At 34.4% G+C, this 22,673-nt stretch overlaps 1 protein-coding gene across 5 annotated transcripts in view; it reads left to right on the forward strand.

Moving 5' to 3' along the window:
• MAP3K7 (mitogen-activated protein kinase kinase kinase 7) overlaps positions 1 to 22,673 on the forward strand; it is a 79,220-nt gene that overhangs the window by 41,024 nt on the left and 15,523 nt on the right. For 3 of the 5 annotated variants that reach the window (XM_020963063.2, XM_078155236.1, XM_078155237.1), the window contains 4 exons: positions 1,183 to 1,313; positions 1,996 to 2,125; positions 3,950 to 4,030; positions 15,498 to 15,565. In XM_020963063.2, the coding sequence (XP_020818722.1) occupies positions 1,183 to 1,313; positions 1,996 to 2,125; positions 3,950 to 4,030; positions 15,498 to 15,565 (410 nt within the window). The remainder of the gene's footprint in view (positions 1 to 1,182; positions 1,314 to 1,995; positions 2,126 to 3,949; positions 4,031 to 15,497; positions 15,566 to 22,673) is intronic. The other 2 variants (XM_020963065.2, XM_020963064.2) reach the window with 2 other exon arrangements.

Genomic DNA, 22,673 nt, shown 5'->3' on the forward strand with positions numbered 1-22,673 from the left:
TATATGTATGTATATATCTTTGTATATATGTATGTATGTATGTTCGTATATGTATGTATGTATATATGTGTGTGTGTGTGTCTATGTATACATATATACGTGCATATGCATGCATGCATACATGTATATATCTGCCCTTAATTGTAGCCTTCTTGGGGGAGGGAAGGGAAAAGAGGGGAAGAAAAGAACAAAGTAAAAATTGCATAGCAAAGAACAAAAGAAAACTTACAAGGAAGCAAAGAAAAGATAGACAGCTCTAAACACAATGCATAGTATTTATTACATAGACTTTCTTGAAATGTAAATGTATATTTGTATATTTTGAATCCTCTCTCACATTCTGCTGTACACATGGCAATGCTTTTTTTTTCTTTTCTTATCTTGTATTTAAGTTTTAATATTTAAGTTTATAATGTTAAAATAAAGAAAGAAAAGGCCATTTCTTTCTAGATGGACTATAGTAACCAAAGGCCTCCTACCATTGTCCACCCTCCCAACCCCAGCTTGAGATTGTGTTTATTCACATGAGTATAACCTTCCTAATAAAATAAAATAAACATTTATTAAGTATCTGCTATATGCCAGGCACAATGCTAAGTACTGGGGGTACAAATAAGAAGAAGACAAGCCCTACCATCAAGGAATTTACAATCTAATGGAGGAACACAACAAGAAGCGAAGCCTCAACAGAGGGAAGGCATTAGAATTAAAGGATCTCAGAGAAAGGTTCCTACAGAAGATGGGATTTCAGCTAGGATTTGAAGGAAGGCAGGGAATTCAGAAAGCCATATATGGGGAAGTAAAGCATTCCAGTCGTGGGGGGCACAGCCAGTGAAATTGCCCAGAGTTGGGAGATGGAATATCTTGTTCAAGGAATAGCAAGGAGGCCAGTCACACTGGATTGCAAAGTACATGGGGAGACATTAGAAAGGGGTTATGGTGTAAGGATACTAGAAAAGTTGGGGAGGGGGAGGACAGGTTGTGAAGGCTTTTGAATGCCAAAGTATTTTATATTTGATACTAGAAGTGACAGCAGTATGTAGATGTGTTTATTATTATTGTTATATTTTTTAAAAATTACACTACCACCGCATCAATACATTGCTTTAAGGTTGCACAGCTTTCCTTACAACATTAAATATTGTTTAAATTAAGCTGTTAAAAACATTTTTGCCTTCGTAGGTTCATTCATGGACATCACTTCTACAAATACCAGTAACAAGAGTGACACTAATATGGAACAGATTCCAGCAACAAATGATACCATTAAGCGCTTGGAATCAAAATTGTTGAAAAATCAAGCCAAACAACAGGTTTGTTGAGTGAAAAATTATACTTCCATGTTGTCAGTACTTTTGCTACATAAACAGAACTGATTAATTTGATAATTAATTTATCTTCTGTAAAGTATCCATTATTTTCCATTATACAGTTTTCTGTACTCTTGTTACTTAAGCAGGTAGATGAGCCTGGACAGGCCTAGTTGTATGGTTAATTTTTCCTCAGATATTCTCTTCACCATCCTATTATTCTCCCTTTAAATGAACATTGGCTTTTCCATCTTGTACAGCATCTTTCTTGTCAGCCAACAAAGTTTCCTATTGTTAACGCAGTAACTATCTTAAGCCATGTTTTATACACTGGCCTGCCCATATGTAGGAAACAACAGCAAACCTGCTTTTAACAATATTAATATTTGTTTTGTTTTATTACTACAGTTATCCATTTGAAATTATTTCAACAATTAATTTTATTCTTATGCCGTAAGGCATTTTAACAAAGGTCAGTTAACAAATGGAGGACAATTATCTCCCTGAAGTAAAAGGGCTACCCTCATGAATATTGCCAGTACCTTAAAATTTTCCAGTCTTCCCTGGTTTTCTAGAAACCGTGGCCCGAGTTAGCACCCTCCTTCCTCCAGATTGCCCCCTGAAGGAGACTTTGTCATAAATTTTCAAAGCATCAGTTATTCAAACAGTTCTAAAATTTTAACAGAGCGATTCTGGGCGTTTAAGCTTGGGAGCATCTCGAGGGAGCAGTGTGGAAAGCTTGCCACCATCATCAGAGGGCAAGAGGATGAGTGCTGACATGTCTGAAATAGAAGCAAGAATAGCTGCTACCACAGGTAAAAAAGGAAATGCAAGTATCTGAGGTGGAGAGCAATGACAAGTATTTTGTCATCTGAATAAGTTTTCAAATATACTTAATTACCTGTTATATTTTTGTTGTGGTAATGGTTTGTCTTTTCTCAATAGTAGGTGTCTGGTGGTGGTTGTTTGGTGGTGTGTTTTTTTTCCTTTTTGTCTTAACAAAACAAAACAAGTTGAGTTGACAATATATTTTCTAAATTTCTAAATTATTTAAGGATGTATTTGTTACAAACTGTTAAAAAATTATTAAAGATTAATTTGAAGGAAATATATTCCTTCAAGGTTAGAGGACAAAATGGAAATACTGTAATTTACTTTAAAGCATTGTTCATATCGAACAAAGCCTTTATCAAGCATAACTCAGCTGATATTTAAACAGAAAAAACTATTGGAAGAAACCAAAATTCTTGCCAAACAAAGATTGTCATATCTCTGCCAATAGATTTTAAGTGATGTGATTTATGTAGGTTATTTCCTACTGAATGACAAAATATTTTGTTTTAAGTTTGGCAGAAAACTGTGTTCTGAAGCCCAAGATTAGATAGTCCTCCCTGCCTGCTGTTCCCCATATGAGCATGGATAATTGAGTTAACTGTGGTTATTTTTCATTTGGAGAAGTACTCAGTGGCTTTTTATTGGATTCTTAAAGAAAATAGTTTTAGTTATAGTGATGCAGTTTTGTCTTTTCACATTCCTAAAATATGTCATCATGAATGATAGTGGATTGGAAATTAAAGGTACATGCTTATTTAACATAATGGAGTTAATGAAATCTATTTGTACCTTTTTCCTAGCCAAGTTTTCAGTTACTTTCATTTGTTCTACTTAAAAAGATGGTTTTCCTTTTGTCATGATAGAAAATGACCAGATTCCCAAAAAAGAAAGGAAATACATGTACATATACATATTAGCATTCTCAAGAAAAGTAAATGTTGCCCCAAAAATACTGACCAGAAAAATGTATCCTGGACTCTATAATGCTGGGAGGTTTTTGTTCTGGAACCACTTGCTATGAGGGTGAGTAAATTATTCAGTCAACATTCAGAGCTGACCCTGTTGATCAAGGGCTAACAGGCTCACATGTACTTGGGATGTGGCAAGAGTGCTTTGTCTTTGAGGTGAATTACAATTTAGTATGTGCTTTTGAAACTATTACAAATCTAGTTATATATGTTTTAATACAAGATCTGCTTTAAATAATTTGTCTTTATGGTTTTCAGTTATGCTTAGTTTTACTCTTCAGGACCAATGGTCATGTTCAAGAAAGAATAGCATCCGATTTTGAGATATACATGTGTATGTGTGTGTGTGTATGTATATGTGTATATATACACATGTAAGTACATATATAACACACACACATATATATATTTTGTATTGTGTAATTAGAATACTATTGATAGCTTATGTACTTTGATCCTCCCCCTCTCTTACTGTTCCCTTAGCATTCTAGTATCTCATATAATGCTAAATAGGGAGGGATTTTTCCCCTCAATGACACTTTTAGAATATCCTTCCTCATTGCCATGCAGCTTTGACCATCTTTGTCTTTGTCTGTTTTGTTTTTATCTTGGCTTAATTCAAACTAATGTGTCCGAAGTGTTGTATTGGTAGTTGTGGTTCGCTTTTAATCTCTGCTTTTCTTTTGTAAGCATGGATGAAAAGTAGATATTTCTGCATGTAGTTTTGCATGGTGTTAACATAGCTGTAGTGAAAGTATTCTGTTTTTGCAGTTAATCATTCTGTATGTTAATATTTGTAGTGGTTTGCATGTGTATTGTATATGTGTGTTTTTGCAGCCTGTTCCAAGCCTAAACGGGGCCATCGTAAAACTGCTTCATTTGGCAACATTCTGGATGTCCCTGAGATCGTCATATCAGGTATCACAGACCACCTAAGTTGGTCTAATAACTAAGAAGCTAGAATAATGACCCATCATATTAAAATAAATAAACAAAAATAAATACTTATTGCTCCAATTTTTAGAGACCATACAAATAACTATTTAAAAGGGAAAGATACCTCACATGAAGTGATCAAGCTGGCCAGCAGAAACGTTATCAGAGAGTTGGACTTGAAAAATTTCTCAGATGTCAGAATATAATTGAAAAAGCCAACATTTTCTAGGAGGGGAGAGCATGACTGCTGGAATTGATAGAATTCCTCTCATCTTGAAATTGGATAAGTGTTTGCTAAATTAGAAGGATCTCTGCCTTCCTAGTACCTGACAGAAAGAGGCAATGACTTTTAATTCTCCCACTCCCAGTTCCTAGGTCCTCTTCTTCCCTGTATTTCTTTTGTCCTCACTACCAGCTTAACATCCTGCCTCTTTCTGTAGGTAGCAGCTGAAATATGAAGTTTATAGGGGAAAAGGGATTTCATAATTGCCATTTTGCTTCATTTGGAAAGCAAAAACAATGTAGAACTCCAAAATACGATGTTTTGCTGGATATATTACTGAAGGAGAATCTTACATACCAGGAAGATAGTTCTGATTCTTTACAATTATCAGGATAATTATTTGTTAGGAGAATAGTTTGTGACTTTTGCATCTAATTCACACATAGTACTGTACAATCTTACATTGATTTTTGGGTTTTTTGTGTATTTTACCATTTGTTAGAAGATTCTACAGCAGGGTATTCAATGAAAGCAACACATTTTACTTTCATTATATTTAGTTGCCTGTCTCTCTCCCAACCCCTGATCTTAAGGAGATTATTAGCAGGAATTTTTTCTGCTTTGTATTATTTCCTTCTTTGGGAACTGTTTTATTTGTCAGAATCAAAAGGAGCTTCTCTCTGCATAGTCCAAGCAATTAGTTGAAACGAGTAACCCTGTTGGTCAAAAGTAAAAGAAATTACTTAAATGTTCAAACAGGGGATATTTATTAAACACAGTTCATTTATACTGATGCACTGAAATCTAAACAGATATTCTAAAATTTATTTTACGACATTGCTACTTCCATGACAATATACAGTTTTGCATTCATATCTACAATTTACATTTGTCTAAAAGCTACCTATGTGAGTTTCATTTACATAAAAAAGATTGATAGAAACATGAAACATTAAAGCTTTGACTTATTTCTAACTTCTTGATTTTGAAGTTTTAAAAGTAGTAAGTTAACTTTTATGTAGAGATTTTATCCAACCATAATAGCTCTTTAAGTTTAAGAAATTAACTTGTAAGATACCTACGCTCCATTTACTGCAAATGTTGCCAGTCTTTCATGGCACTGAATCCTGACTGAATAATAGTCATTATTATCCAGGTAAGCTCTGATTCCCTTGAATGTGTAAAGGAATCAGGGAAGTAGCAAGATATCCAGTCTTATAGTTGAACACTAAAAATTCCACACAAAAAGCAAATTTAAACTGAAAGAAAAAACTTATTGATGATTCATACTGTATAAAGGTTAATTAAAGAGCCTAAAGAAACTTAACAGGAAAAAGAGAAGATTTAGGAGCAACAGAATAGCTGTTTTCCATATATCTGAAAGGCTGTCATGGAAAAGAATTAGACATGTTCTGCTTTGCCCCAGAGGACCAAACTAAGAGTAATTAGTTGAGTGCAAGTTGCTAAAAGAACAATTTAGGTTTGATAAAAGGGAACACTCTAACCTTAAAGGTCAAAGCTATCCAAAATAAACAAGTGAATGGCCACTTGTTTGGTGTGTTGTAGGGGGCATTCTTATTCAAATATAATTTGGACTTGATGACTGAAGCCTCTTCTGGCTCAAATTCTGTGTGATTCCATAAATGAGAGGGAAAAAATTACCTATAACCTATCCAGTAGTGTTAATGATATTGAGCATGTAGCTTTCTGCATGGCTATGCTTTGTATGGTCAATGTTGTGCTTGGAAATACCTTGCCTCCATTATAAATTAAGATAAATTCAGGTGGAGCTGTGATTGAAATCATAAAAGAATCTCAACTCTTATAATTTTAATTTACGTTGTTACTTTTGAGTTGGAAATATTTGATTTTGTCATCAGTTGATAGAGCTACACATTCATAAAATGGATGTTTCATCCAACAGTTTATTTTTGTAAACATTTTTGCCATATTTTCTAATTAAATCTTTACTGCAAATAAATGAACTCTTCTTTTTGACAAAAAGACACTACCTTCAGGATTGGAAGTAGTTTTTTTGGAAAAGATATATATCATATATAATCTCTAATATTTCATAGATAAATTGACATCAAAATGTAACCCACCCTTTGGGAATGGGCCAAATTTTCCTAATAATGATGAGGGTAGAGAGTATTTAAAGTCTAATGATCCTCATTTTCATAGAATTTCCTAAGTTGTAGTTTGAGTTTTTTGTTTGAATTAATTTATTTCCCAGAAAGTTATATGGTATAGCCAAAGAAAACACTTTTTGATGTATTAAAAATGAATTTAGAAGCATAGAAACCCAACTGAGAATTCATACACACACATATTTTTGCATTAAGATTGAAGTAATCCCAGTATTGTCTGAAATAATGTTTCCAAAATTAATGTTTTTCCTTTGGCACAAAATACTGTGTAGAATGAAATACAGTCCCGGAACTCATGGGTGATCAAAATTAGCTTATTTATATTAAGTATAGGCTATTTTTTTTATTTATGAAATCTGTGATCCTTTTTAAAGTTTTCTGTTTCTTAAATTCTTAAAATTTCCACAGGGAGTCACCAAAAGTCAAAGACTTTGACTCTGAAGATCTTAATCACTTTTCACAGTAACTAAATAGTTAATCCTGGAGTGTAGCAGCATGATGAAACAAATGTGTAAGAGCCTAATATCCTTACTTTTCTGTCTTCCTTTAATGTCATCTGTCTATAAGATACCTGACCATTAGCAAATAAATTGTCATTGCTCAAAGTTTAGGGCTCCCCCCCCTTTTTTTTTCTAATCGAGTTACTCAGCAAAAGTTACCTTTTTATAGGGGCAAGTATAAGCTAGCCACTTAGATTTAAATCAACATGAGAGAATCGGCCTCAGATCCATACAACAAAAGCATTTTGCATAACCTTTCTCTAGCCTAGTTAGGCCATAGAGAATGCTTTTAGCATCTATATTTAGTTAGTGTAGATAATCCTTCCACTGGTGCAAATTGTAGTACCTTCATTCCATAGTAGTCATTTTCATGAATTGCTATAGACAGTCCTCTAAGGTGACCTCTATGAATTTACTTACGTTGGTCTTTGGATGGCAGACACATAGTCTGTCACTAATACTCATACCCCAAGAGATTTTACACCTTGGTGGAACCTTCTAAATCTTGTTTCATTGACAGCCTTCAAGAGCCCAGTCATTTCTGTAGCACAGTAAGGTATCAGATTAGAAAATTAATGGAGGAACATGTGTTCATGCTGCATACTAATAACGTATTCAACAGCCCCTTAGATGGGCTCTGAATTGTACATCCTCACAGTACCCACTGATTAGCATAATATTATTAGGAAACTTGAATAACAGGAGTATCAGTGTTTCTGCTTCATCTGGAGAGCAGTTGATTAGGAAGATTCTTTTCCCCTCAGTTCTTTAGGGAGAATTCTTTGATTCAAAGACCGTGATATTAAATGATCTATTGTCTATCATTACTGTATAATTAGCCTTTCAGTACTAAAAACTAATTTCTCAGCTGCTCTTGACATGACCATTTTACCCTACTTGGACTTATTTTAACTGTCAACTTAGCTGACTTTGATGGTGAATATAATTAAGATTTGCTGGTTAAGGAAATTTAGGTAGAACAAAGTAATATCATGGAACATTTTGTTCAAGATTTCTTGGGGAAAGTTTCCCTTTTAGCTACATATCGTCAAATAATAGGCAGAGGGACCCTGAATTACTCCTTGCCTAGCAAAACAGAAAACAGTCAAGCAGACCCTGGTAAATCACCCAAAAACTTACTAGAAAGTTCTACATTAGACATATTTGGTGCTGAGATTTATAGGATATGCTTGTCCTTGATATACCTATTGCAGGAGGGACAAAAAGAGAAAGGGCATTCCAAGCATGGGGGATAGCCAGTGAAAATGCATGGAGTTTGGGAAATGGATGTCTTTTGTGAAGAGCAGCAAGGAGGCCAGTGTCACTTGACTGCAGAGTACAGAGGAGGAAAGTAAGATGTAAGAAGACTAGAAAGTTAGGAAGAGTCCAGGCTATAAAGAGTTTCAAAAACCAAACAGAGGATTTTATATTTGTTCCACAAAGAAAAAGAAAAGCCCCCAGGTCTTTTTTGTATTGTATTTTTTTTCAATGAACTAAAATCAATTTTCTCTCCCTCCCATATTCCTTTACCATTGAAAAGCAAAACCTTTATAATACATGCAGATTCAAGCAAAATATGCCTCATTCTGCATCCTGATTCTATTACATACTCTTTGTCAGGAAGTAGATAACATGCTTCATCATCAGTCCTCTGGAATCATGGCTGTTCTTTGAATTAGAATTCATGTGCTTTCAAAGTTGTTGTTTTTACAGTGTTGTTATTACATAAATTGTTCTCCTGGTTCTGCTCACTTCATCCTGCATCAGTTCATACAAATCTTCCCACATGCCTCTGAAGCCATTCCCTTCTTTGTTTCTTTTGGCCTAATAGTATTCCATAACAGTTGATGTTCACCCTCTTGGTTTCCTGTTCTTTGCTGCTACAAAAAGAATTGATATAAATATTTTGTCCTTTTCTTTATTTTTTTTTTGAGCTCTTTGGGATATAGACCTGCTAGTGGTATCACTGGATCAAATGTTATGCACAGTTTAGTAAGTCTGTCAACTTAGTTCCAAATTGCTTTCCAGAATGACTTTTCCCTCTAACATGTTGTTTTCCTTTTTTAGTAAATTTTATCAATCTGATGGGTGGGAGGTGTAAACTCAGGGTTGTATTATTAGTGATTTTTTTATATGGCTATTGATCATTTGGATTTCTTCCTTAGGAAACCTGCCTGTTAATATAATTTAACTGTTTACTATTTGGGGAGTGGCTTACATGTCTTGGAAATGAGGTCCTTATGAGCAAAACTTGCTGCAGAGGTTTTATTCCCAGTTATTTATTTCCACTCTAATTTTAGTTGCATTTGTCTTCTTTATGCAAAAACATATAAAAATATGGTTCTATCCTATCCATATTATAAAGGAAAATTCTTTATTGCCCCCAAATTAGTCCCTTCCTTTAAAATTCTTCACCCACTTTCTCTAACAAAGTACTAAGTTTCCCGGAATAATAGCTTGTATAACAAGAGAATCAGGGCAAAATTATTCCATTACATTTCACTTTAATACCTTATTCCATTCAGAAGACAGAAGCAACTTATAGCTAAAACATTTATTGATGTATTGTTAGTCTTTAATTCAGTAGACAGGAACTATTTGTGAGTCATGTTGTGCACCTTTGCTCTAGAATAGGGATGAGACAGTGAAGGGAGCAATCCACAGCAAAAGAAATATCAAACATGTCATCCTCAACTTAGCTAAAAGCACCACTGGAATGTGCAGTCCTGCTTGTTTTTGTTTTCTATAAAAGGTCCTTCCACATGGCTTATTGCTGCCTCAGTAAGTTAGTGGTAGCTCTTGTTGTTTGTCCTTCATTTTCAAAAGGACCAGTGACATCACTGAGTGATGTCTTGACTTGAGCATGAATTGGATCAAGTGCAGCAGAGTTTCACAGAGTCATCAGCCTCATTCTCTCTTCCTGAGTCGTCATAATCCAGTGGCAGGATAAAAGTCAAGACAACTAGCAGTGGCCTGAGGTGCAGTGGATGACCTTGTCATCTTTGATGCCTCACCAAGCTGTGAGTGCACTGCTCTGCCTGCTTCAGCTGCCTTCATGCCCTTGGAACAAATTGTTCTCATCCTCCCATCCCTCCAGGGAAAGTCTTCACATCCCCCTAAATCACTGACAGATTTAAGGCCTGTCAGTTACTCTCAACCTGGTTTGGCCCATCTGCCAAGATGGTTTACCAGGGTGTGGCCGCTGGACATGGTGCAGCTTCTTGGAGCCACAGGTGAGAGTTGGGTGAATCAGGTGGACACCAAAGGTGGATGAGTATCCCTGGAAAGGGTCTGGCAAGCCCTCAGAGGTGCTAGTTCTGAACAGATTATTCTATATATCCCAAGTTAGGGGTAGATACTTGATTACCTTAAGGGAAAGGGAAGATGTTTATGTCATGTAAAAGTTCTCAAGTAAGTATTCAGACTAGTTAACTTTGTTTTTTATGTTTATTTATTGAACTTTTTGTGAGCTAGTAAATTTGGGATTTTTCTTTTTTTTTCTTTTTTTTTAAGGCAGTGGGGTTAAGTGACTTGCCCAGGGTCACACAGCTAGTAAGTGTTATGTGTCTGAGGTCATATTTGAACTCAGGTCCTCCTGACTCCGGGTCTGGTGCTCTATCCACTGCGCCACCTAGCTGCCCCAGGATTTTTCTTAGAGAGATTTTCTTAAGTGTTTTCCAGCTATCAGAGCTTAGGGATAAGGGTTGTAATCTTCATGTCTAAGTTAAAGCATTTTCTTTTAATCCCTTCTTTAGTGAAATGCTTTAAGGTTTTATGGCTTTTTTAGTCTTCTTGAGTTAGAATTTTAAAAAGTGGAGATCTTTGTTTACTCAGTTATCTTCTGATTTGTATGCCATTTTTTATCCTTTTTTATCTCTTTTGTTGCCCATGCCAAATATTTTTTCCTGAGTGACAGTACTTTTTCTTGCCTTGGTGGAAAACATGTTAATAATAGAGATTATAGTCTTGAAACACCCTATCAGTCACAGTAAGAACTGATCCATTGTATCATACCTGTATTTTATAATGGGGGGGGGTTGGGAGAATGGGGGTGATACAGGAGAAAAGTATTGAGTGGTTTGTGATTTTAAGAAGTTCAGAATTTTAGGATTTGGGATGGCTTGGTCTACAAACAAGCAGCAGGAAGCTAGCCAATTGAAAAATGTATGTTAAGTGCAGCAATAGTGTATACAGGTAGACAGTAACAATAGCGAAACAGGAATTCAGTTTAACCATTGAGAAACCCAGAATGTTGTTCACGGTTTCTCGTGTGTAAGACAAGCATAGGCTTGACCAAGCCATTTAGCCTTGTCTTGAATTATATAGTACTGGTTATCTTTAAACAAAAACTAACCAGAAATTCACAATGCATTTTGAAATTGATAGGAGAAAGATGTTTAACAGAACCAGTCATTATCTCTAAAAGATGCAGTGGTCATCAACTATTTATACTACTCTAGTAATAATATTAATTGCCCAGAGTTTGTACTCAGATTGGTTTCTGTCATTATAAAATGTAGCTGCTTTTACAGAGGATTTTATAATTAAGTAATTCTGTTAATGTTATTATAAGATCCTGACATGCAGAACTGAGGGTTGAGTTATTAACTTAATCTAAGACAATTTTTTCCCTCCTCTTTCACTCCTAGCCCCTTTTTATGAATACTTGAATATCCTCCATCAAGCATATAGATGAAGGGCTTATAAGTGCTTCAGTTTGAAAATTTAAAAAGTGGTATAGCGGTGCATTGCTACCTCTTTTGTAATTTCTGAGCTTAAAATAATTGAGTAAAAATGCTTAAGTGATTTAATGTTCTGATGAGTTATATGCTCAACATGTTGTTCTCAGAGAAATGATAAAACAAATTATTGATTTCAGTCAGGTTAATACAGGAACTTTTTTGTAAGGTATTTTGCTTATGTTTTCTCTTTTTTAAGTATAGCTTTCCAGGATTTTAAAGAGGTCCTTTAAATTATAGTTGTCTTTATGCATATAAAATTACTTTTAGAACTTAATAAGTAAACAATAAGACGATGTGTGTTTTTACATTTTAAAAATTAAATTCCATAGTAACTAAAGGTATATACCTTCATATTCTTTAAATTGACAAACCTGGTGCAGCAAAAAAACTGGTTCTGATTTTTTAAATGATACTCAGGGTTCTTTTGTTGTTGTTGTTGTTGTTGTTTGGGGTAAAATAGAATCCTGCAGTCACTAATCTCTGTTTTTGCAGTGATAGTTGGAGATGGAGCCAAATGCCTTGTCATTTAGGGAATATTTTTGTAGACAATGCTGCTAATGGAAAAATGTGGAAAATTCTGTAAATGCTGCAGATATATAAAAAGGGGGGAATGGTAAGACCTTTAAGATGAAGTTTGGTGGGAGTTTATAAATTAATTGATAGGAAGTTCTGTGTAAAATATCTTTAACACTAACAAGGAACTAGAAAGTCACCCAGAGTGGTTGCTATACCATCATAAGCCTTATTTTATCTTCATTTCTTCCTGCTTCCTAGAGTTTTAGTACAGTTTGAACACCAGGTAAAGGGCAACCCGATGGTATTGACCTTAACTGGACCTCTGGAAGGATAACCCTCCACAGAGGTAGTATTGAGGAAGGGAGCAAGAATTTATTGAGCTCCCACTGTGTGCCAAGCACTGTGCTAAGTACAGATACCATATCATTGATCTTTCTAGAGTCCTTTAGAAGGCAAAGGTCCAGTGATACCTTCCTCTAATAAAAGGCTACTACTTTTATCTGTAAGTGTTAACACAAAAACTGCCTAAGCACCAAATTGGGATCTGATGGTGCACACAAATTGAAATGCCTAATTCTGAATAATAAATGATGTAATAGTGCAATGTGAAGTGCTATTAGCATGTGAAGAAAGGTATCTTGAGAGTCACATCACAAAGCAGAAATTTGAATAGTCAAAGCTAAGAATACAAAATCAAGAACAGAAAATGTCCTATATATCAAAGCAGGTGTAGGGAGGTCATTTGGAAGAAAGGTATGAAGTATGAGTGGCAGGAGAGGAAGAAAGGAGAGAAAGTTTTTGGAGAAGTTTAAAATAATTACCTAGAAAGGTGGTGGGGTGGGGAAGAGAAGGCCTTACTGAGCCAAGAGTGTAAGGAATTTGAAGGCATTGAGCCAAGACCATAAGGCATTTTTTCAGGAACTTCTGATTCCAATTCCTAGACCAAGGAAGCAGGTTCATGTAAAGCCTGCTTGTTCATTTTCAACAGGCCCAAAGATAAATCAGCTGATTTCAAAAGCCATCTCTTTATATGACATTACTGCCTAGAGAACTGGATTCAGTGATGTAAGACAGATAGGTCATGAAAATATTTTCCCCACCTATCATTTCAAACCATATACTTGGCCTGTCTACTTGGTTCTAAAGTAAAGTGTTCCTTGTGGTTAACTAAGAAAGCTCTGTTCAGTTGTGACTTCAAAACTAGCCTTGGTATTCATATTGTCACTTAGAATCAATCAGGAAACAATCTACCTTGCTCTACTATGTTTCTGCTCATTCTTTTACAGTACTATGTGTAATGTAGGTATGTGTATTTCAGGGAACCATACAAAAGTATAAAATTAGCGAGTTGTCAAATTAGTATTCTATAGTGTAAAAAAAATTAGAATCAATCAAAATTTCCTAGGAACAGATCTAGTAATTTTCATTTGAGATAACAGGAGATGGATTATTTTACATTCATATTTCCAAATTATGGCTTAAAGCTTAATATTGGAGCAACAAGTATTTGTTGATTGCAATCCTTTTTTTACTTTGTATGAACTGTTTGCCAGATGGTTTCTGCCATGGTTATGCTAATTGAAATGCATCACCCAGTACTGCTTGCTTTGGCTCTTCCTACTAGCTTGAAAATTCCTCATTTAAAGGCATTCACTCTTTGACTCTCTCGGTTCTGCTTTCCTCTATTCCCTTAAAAGTTTTGATTCCCTATTCCTTCCCCACCCCAATCTGAATGTTTCAGTTTGGTTTTGTTTTTATTGCAGTGATGATCTAATGGTTTAGGGACACATATACTATGTTTCTTAGATTCACAAATGTTGCTAATGTGAAATGAGAATCCCAGACACTTTTATGAGCCTGTTTTATCCAAGCTAATTTTAGAATTGGGTTGTTGAATGAAGTGTGTCCGAAATTGTTTTTAGTCATGGACGATATCATTTCTGTCTTCGAGAAACATTGAATTGACAGTATTATCATTAATACCGTTGTGTACTAAGTTTCATTATTAAATACTTTATTAGAACTAATTTTTTCACATTAAAAAGGTTGAATGCTTTGGGATCTTTGAATGAAAATGCAGATAAATGTAAGGATAATTCTCTTAAGAGTATATGTAAGAATTCAGCTTCATACTACTAGATTGAGTTGTTATTTTAAATATATTCATGCACAAAAGCATTATTATTTTTAAAGGTTCATTTAAATTTGTGTCAGATAAGTACTTTGTGATGCTGACAGCAATATATGTACTGAATTATGCCACCAATTAGAGCCAAAGTTGGAGAGATCAATGTGATGTGTAGGTTACGAAACAGTGAGTATGAATGGTATGTGCTCAGAGTGCTAGAATGAATGTTTCTGAGTGCTGCCTGCTAGTAGGAAAGTTACGTAATCCAGCTTTCAAAGTCGAAAGAATGTAGAGCATTGTGTCAGCTGTTACTCAGAGCATTTTGGTGTTTCCTTTTGGACAGCTGATCTCTCATCTTAGGAGATACTATATAAACAATCCTATTCCTTAAAAAAAAAAAAAGTGCCCAGTGAAATTACTGCTTAATTCATTCAGTTTTTAAAGATATGTTTTTCTTTCATCAAGTGATGGGATTTTTTTGATTGTATAACTTTAAAAATCACAATCTATTCACAAGAACAAGATTTATGTTTAATAGGAAAAGAGGATAGTTGTTTGGCCATATAGGAAAATGAGGGGAAGTTTTTGTTCACAGATGGTTTAAATGTTATATTCAGTTCAGCAAATTTATTAAGCACCTACTGTGTACTGGGTCTTAAATTCTGATGAAGACTAATATTGAACTAAATATTTGGTTTTGGATATTTCTTAATGTAAGCAAACAAGGTGAGCCTAAAGATAGTGGGGCTTGAAAACAACAACAACAACAACAACAAAAAAGACTACAGGTTAAAGCTAGTGGTGTCTTACAGCGTGCCTAGCTGTCTTGCATAACGTAAGGCCCTCGAAATAGATGCCGTCATCAGCCCCAGCCCCCAAGCATTAATCCTATTTAAACACATGACAGAAGATGGTGGAAGAGAGAGTAGCAGCTATTCATGTGGTAGGAGTGGTTATTGTATTAGGATATACTTTCTGTTGCAGGCCAGCATTTTTTGAGTTAAAACATTGCAGCTGTCTCTTCTCCTTTCCTCTTCTTTTCCTCTCTCCTTTTTCTTCCTCTGCACCCAAACTGTCATACTTTTTTTCCACACTTTGTTTCTTTCTTTGGATTTATCTAAAGTCCAACTTCTTGCTGTACCCTTGTTTTATTTCAAAATAGATGTGAGTTTTATTTTCTTTCTCTCTAGCAGGCAACGGACAGCCAAGGCGTAGATCCATTCAAGACTTGAGTGTTACTGGAACAGAACCCAGTCAGGTAAGACAATTCTTAAGTTCTCTGTCTTTGAAGAATAGTAAATGGGAGAAGACGTTGAGTTATTTTCTAATACATTTTGCACAATTTGTGTGTAAATTCAAATAACTTCTTTGACATGAAACTGTAACCAAGTTCTTTTGATCTTGAACTTTAATGCATTGAAAAAAGCTATAGTTACAGCATAATTTGATTTGAAGAATATCTTATGAAGACAGGTAGATTAAAGTCCAAGTGAACACAGAAAATAAAATAAATCAAGGTTTGTATTTGAAGTATATTTTTAGTATTTTATATCAACTAATAGAGCAATTTCACTCATAATCTTGATACAAATATATGATAGTTGTTTAATAAATTCACTGGCACTCTGTAAAATGAACCAATGATACTATTCCTATCTTGTAGCTCAAATAGGCTGTGACATTCCTAGGAAATCTTTGACATGCCTGGAAGAATCTACCATGTTTAATATGGCATCATTTATCAAATTAGATATATATATACATATACACACACATTATGTACGTATATATATAATGTGTGTGTATATATATATATATATTTGTAATCCTAAAAAACATTGCTTTAAAAATTGAGCGTTCTTTAAATTCATTTATCCAGCTTATGATTTATGTTCTTCATTAATTCTAATAATGTAATTTCATTAATTCACCTTTTCTTCTGTGTTATTACTTAATTGTTACACTTTCCTAGGTGACCCAGGAAGTTGTGTTGCTTATCAAATATCAGTGTTGTAATCTCAGCTAAAATAAAGGCTCCACTTACTTGATGCAGCTACCTATGTAATAGGAGTTAGTGTATATATGAATGGCTCAAAGTTTTTGACTTTTCCCCTTATTTATATTAACTTATCACTCTGCATATAATTTCAGGCTGTATTCCTTAGAAATAATACGTTTTGGTCATGATAGGTTTTTAATTAATTTTTTGTTTTGATTAGGCTGATTGTATTCATATAAAATACATCAGAAGTACTATAAATTCCACTTTACAGTCCTAATTTAAAATTCTAACTCATGTAAAGTATTTTTAAGTACTGTCTGCTATATACAATGTAAGTAAGCATTTACTTACTATAAAATTTTTTAGTGCTTTTTATTCTAAGATGGTAATTCATTACCATTTTCAGTTTTTATAATGGACTTTAAATGTTGAAGGTACCTTACAATCATAAGATACTTAAGTAACAGATATACTCAACCTCCATTTTATAGCTAGAAAGATTTTAAAAACAGAATCTAAAATGTTAATATTGCAGATTTTTTGCTCTTCTCACTGAACAAGTCTTACTTGTTTTTGAAAATGACTGTGGTCTACATACAAGAAGATTGCCCAAAATATTTATAATGTGGTTTTTTTTCATGTTTTTGGTGAATTTAAGATTTTATTTCCACCTAATTAGCCATTTTGTTAATTGTTAATTTTTTTATTTTATGATGAATCTCAGCTTTCAACTTTATCCTATTTTCCCACCTCAAATACCATATTTGTTAATTACTCACAATTAGTAGCAAATAGTTGGACATCTGGCATTTGCTCGACTTCCTAGAGGCTTGATGATCTCATGCTTTGAAACTTTCTTTACTACTGTCATTGATATCCCAATTATGATCCTCTTTCTAGCCAAGAGTTACTTCTTATAATAAGAATGTGATGCTTCCTTTCATTCATTTCACAAGGGACTATAATTCTTTTCTTCATACTGAAGAGTAATGGCATTGCTTTGAATTAGTGTTCTTCTTTCAGCCTTATTAATTTTCCCACTAGTGTGTTCTGTCTTAGTGAACATTATGATTGCTTTCTCATTCCTTGATTTGTAATACTTTCAAGTGTGAAAGCATAATATATCCAAGCCAGAATATATAGAGCAGAAAGTCTATTTTGTTGAACTGTCATAAACTACTCTAAAAATTTCTGTATTTTATTCAGACAAGATGAGCTATTCAAAGTAGGTTGTAGAAAGCCCATAGCTTCTAGTTTACCTGGGCTGCTTTTTGTAAGTAGACTTACTGTCACAAACTCTTTAACTCTAAGTCCATTTTGTAATATAAGCATTAAATATCCTTTCCTCTGCACAATTTTATATCAAATGAGATTCAAGAAAAATATTCTGGATCCTTAAGTACAGAATAGAAAGGCATTCTGGCATAGTGGACATAATTGCTGGACATGGAGTTAGGAAAACCCAGATTCAAAACCCAACTCTGATACTTGCTAGCTGTGAGAGGATGCACAAGTCATTTAAGCTCTGTTAAGCCTCAGACAACTCTCTGAAGCTTATGTCTACCAAATTATATGTGTTTGGAACATCAAAAAAAATTGAAAGACATTCCTACACCCACAGCATCACAGATCCTTGACTTACAAACATGGGTAGTATTATTACTTAAGAAAAATATTATAGCTTCACTATATAGGACTTTAGAACCTATTAGGCTCCTAATACTTGGCAACATGGAGCTTAGTGATGGAATCCTGTTTTCCACAGAACAGAGAGAAAAAGATGGCTCATTATAATTATCAAAGGAAGAAAATACCTGGAAATTTGATATTCCAATTAGTCTGACATAATAGCACAATTAAATTCAACAAACATTTATTAAGCAACTATGTACAAGGCATTTTGCTAGGTGCTGGGATAACTAATACTGTCTTTCTGTGATACTGGAAATGGAATATTGTCTAGAAAAAGAAATTAATCAGATTTTATTTCTAGTTTAACCAGTGACATGAGGTATGATTTTAATAAAACTGTTTTTATGTAACCTGTATTTCCCTTCCTGAAAACTAAAATAAGTTATCTCATAAGTCTTTCATGGGGAATGAGAGATGTAGAAAAACCTTATGTAAAAATATCCTCTGTAAGTGTATATAAAGAGTTAACTGAGTCTTCAAAATACACATTAAAATATTTTTATGTTATTTTAAATTAATTCAATAAGTATTTGTTGAACATTGTTGTAAGCCTGGAACTATAGGTAATGTTAATGTTTAGGGCAAAGAGAAATACATGAATCTGTCTTCCCACCAAAAAAAGGGGGGTGGTGTAAATAAAATCTGGTTGGGGAGATGAAAATCATGTAAACAGAGTAATTAGAAAACAAGTATAAGATACCTAAAATATCCCTACTTCTCTTTTAATGTCCATCAGAACCTTGCTTCTAACATTAAGTGTCTAGTCTCTTCTGGGCTGGTCCCATTAATAATTTAGACTTCTTTCTACAATGGTGCATTTTAGTTGCATCATGGACCAAATAAACATAGTCCATCTTTTGTAATCATCCCTCTTACCTATGACAGTGGGAATTGTTTTCTGTGAATCTAGGAATAATCTTTCTGAGCTTTGAAATTGCATTCACAGAAGAAATAAGTTCTATTATCACTTTTTTTCCTCTCTTTTTTTTTTTGGTTGGGCAATGGGGGTTAAGTGACTTGCCCAGGGTCACAAAGCTAGTAAGTGTTATGTGTCTGAGGCCGAATTTGAACTCAGGTCCTCCTGAATCCACGGCTGGTGCTCTATTTACTGTGCTGCCCCCTAATTTTTATTTTTAACATGTGTTTTTAAAACTTTGTGTTATAGATTTTCTCCCTTCCTCCCTCCCCACCCACTCTCATTGAAAAGGCAAGCATCTTGATATAGGTCATAGATGTATCACTTTTCTTAATAAGAGTAATATAACATGGTATTTGAGGCATGGACATGATTTTCCTGCAACTGTAAATTTACAAAAAGCCAGCTTACTCTAGACAGAGGCAAGAGACAACTGCTATGTTTATTTTTTTTTAAAGTAGTAAATATAACTTTGAGAAACACAGACTTACAACCTCCACACCCCTTCTGGAATGGTGGTATGATTTTCCAGGGGTCCATTTTTTAGTGAAAAATGAAGTTGTTTTCTCAGTGGTTTTATTCTTATTGCCAGAGAACCAGTCATCCAACTCTTTATACATTCAGAGAGGAAATGTAGATCCTACCACCTGTGTAGTACTGCTTAGTTTTTAGGGAAGCTTGGGAATCTAGTGACTCTGGCTCTCTGTGTGGAATATCAAATGAGCCACCTGCCTTTTGTACAGTGTAGGGAAAAAAAGAAGAGGAGGAGATTGAAATCATGGAAGATCTATTATAAATAGCATCACCTGCTAGTTATGTGTCTCCTACTGTACCACCAAGTTCATCCTTTTGTATCTTACTCCTTGAATCTATAGCCCTTGTCTTTTCCTTTCTTTGTTAAGCAGCTGTTCTAGAAATTTCTCTCCAAGATCTTCCCCTACCCTCTCACCTCTTGCATTTCCCCCCAGTTTTGCAATTCTGCTTACTACATTGTTCTGTGACATAAACCATACATTTCAAATTGGTCCAAATATACATGTAGACTAAATTGATCCATAAATTAGATCCTTTTTTTTGAGGGGGGGTAGACACTGAAAACCAACACTAATTATAGGCTATTTTCAGGTTAAAAAAGGTAAATTTACCATGGGGAAGGGAGCACAGAATGTGGCCTATATTTAGTCTTTATATACTTACACGTGTACATCTTTTCCTCTCATAGAATGAAGGCTCTTTGAGAACAGTGATTTTTCTGTTTTGTTTTATTACTTTTGTATCCCCAGCAACTAGTAGAGTACCTGATATATAGAAGGTGATTAATAAATACTTGTTGATCAGTTGATTCATTTAGATCAATATCACAGATAATATTTAAAGTACACTAGACTTTGTTGATGTCTGGCACAAGGACAGCACCTACATTATAGGTTTTCCTTGTTATACTAAGAGACACAAGCTATACTTCCTGTATAAATAAGGGACATGGATCGTCTTTTGTGGTTGATAAATAATTCTGTTCCGTCATTTTCAGTCCTGTCCAACTCTTCATACCCCATTTGAGGTTTTCTTGGCAAAGATACTGGAATGGTTTGCCATTCCCTTCTTTAGCTCATTTTACAAATGAGGAAACTGAGGCAAATAGGGTAAGGTGACTTGCCCAGGATCACATAGCTAGTAAGTATCTGAGGCCAGATTTGAACTAAGGAAGATGAGTCTTCCTGACTACAGGCCTAGCTCTCGATCCACTGCATCACCTAGATGCACCTGAATAATTCTATGTTGTAGTTTATTGTTTTATAGCTAAAACTACGTGCAGAAAGGGATGAGAGCAATTTTAAGCTTTCCAGCATTCTCAAACTAAATACAATAATAAGTAGTTCAGGTAATTTGATTTTTTTTAAAGAAGTCATTATATCTCTTCTATTCTGTTCCTGTTCTACTGTAAAATAAGAAAACTGTATAAAAGTAGTAAGTTTTCATATTTTCCAGTGTATTTGCAGTTTGAAGAAGCTGTGCAATAAAATCAGGATTACTTTTAAGGCTCAACCTTTGGGTTAGTAATCTCACATCTGACATACACTGGTTCTTTGACCCTGGGCGAATCCCTTAAGGTCCCAGGGTCCACAAACAACTCTTCCAACATGCTAAATTGTAGAGAAGGGACAGACCTGCATTGGTAGAGAAAGTTCCATGTTGAAGACACAAAGTGCTTTCATTGTAATGTATAAATTTATATGAATAAATTATCTGTTTTGTTTTTTTCCCCAAAATGGAGAAAGTATGGTCATATCATCCAGATTCCTAAATTTTACTGTTTTGTTGACTTGTAATGAAAGTGCTGTTGTCCTCCTCACCTCCCCCACCACGTTACATGTGGCTGCTGTGTTTATTGAGCAGCCCAGTAAATCAATATTTAGTATTTTTGTTTGTTTGTTTGTATCACACTACATCACAGGAGATACCCAAGGGTTTTCATAGATTTGGAGAACTACAACTGAAAGGAAATTTAGAGATCATTTTAACCTAACTTATAGGTGGCCCAGTAGATAGAGCACTGGGCCTGGAGTCAGGAGGAACTGAATTCAAATCTAGCCTTACATAAATTTACTAGTTGTGTGAACTTGAGCAAGTCACTGTTTGCCTCAGTTTCTTCCACTGTATAATGGGGATAGTAATAGCACCTGCCTCTCTGGATTGTAAGGATCAAATGAGAGTGTTTGTAAAACACTTAGCATAGTACCTGGCACATTGTAGGCACTGTATAAATACTAGCTATTTTTATCTAGTAAAACCACTCTATTTTACAGATGAGGAAGTTGAGGCTTAGGATGTTAAATGAATTTCCCAAGGTTGCACAGTAGCCAAGCTACTTGGAAAGTCAGCCTAAATGGTAGCACTAGGCAAAATTTAGTAACTTTTGAAAAATATGTTCCAGGTTTTAAAAGTGAAACATAAAAATCAGAAGTCATCATTCGTATCCTTTAAATAACTCTTGATCCTTTTTATACACCTAGAGATTTGATCCTAGGCAAGGTACCTCTGGTAAATGGCTGCCTATACTAATTACTTCTGCAATTTAAATTTGGTTTAGTATTTTTTTGCCACCCTAAATTGCTATGTAGTATTTCTGTGCACTATTAAATACTTGTCGAATTCATTCCTAATGGTAAATCAAATTATCTACCTTGTGAGTCAAGTACTCATTTTAAAAATATTTTAGATGCTTTGTAACCTTTTTGAACTATTTTTAATTCTTTGAAGTCTTTGATGTTAGGAAAACTACTGGTGTTTTTTAATTATTTGCTTTCTTCATTTAAAAATGACCCAAATTTAAGCACAAATCAATTGGATTTTCAAATTAAAGATTAAACAGATATCAAATTTATCATTTATAGCACTTGCCTTTCACCTTTTTTTAAATGTGGAAATTACTGTTCTGAATTTTGATTTGTTTTCATTGAACTTTACTGTTAGCTTTCATATCCAATTCATTGAATCAGCATCCTGTTATTCATTGAGTAATGTATCTTTTCAAGTATAAAGGATACTTAGGCAATTTTTGGAGTGAGTTTAACTTGTTATGACCTTTCCTGTGGTCTTAAATTAGTAAAGACAAAATTGGAAACTGGTGACAAAAATATCAGCTTCACTCCCTAGTTTCATAGATGTAGGAACTCTGAAAGAGAACAACTGTGATTAATATGAAAAAGACAGGTCCTGAGGCAGATGAGAAGTTGAAAACAATTTCTTAAGTAG

This window comes from Phascolarctos cinereus, unplaced genomic scaffold, assembly GCF_003287225.1.
Source record: "Phascolarctos cinereus isolate Bilbo 61053 unplaced genomic scaffold, phaCin_HiC Scaffold_5;HRSCAF=322, whole genome shotgun sequence".
Classification (NCBI taxonomy): domain Eukaryota; kingdom Metazoa; phylum Chordata; class Mammalia; order Diprotodontia; family Phascolarctidae; genus Phascolarctos; species Phascolarctos cinereus.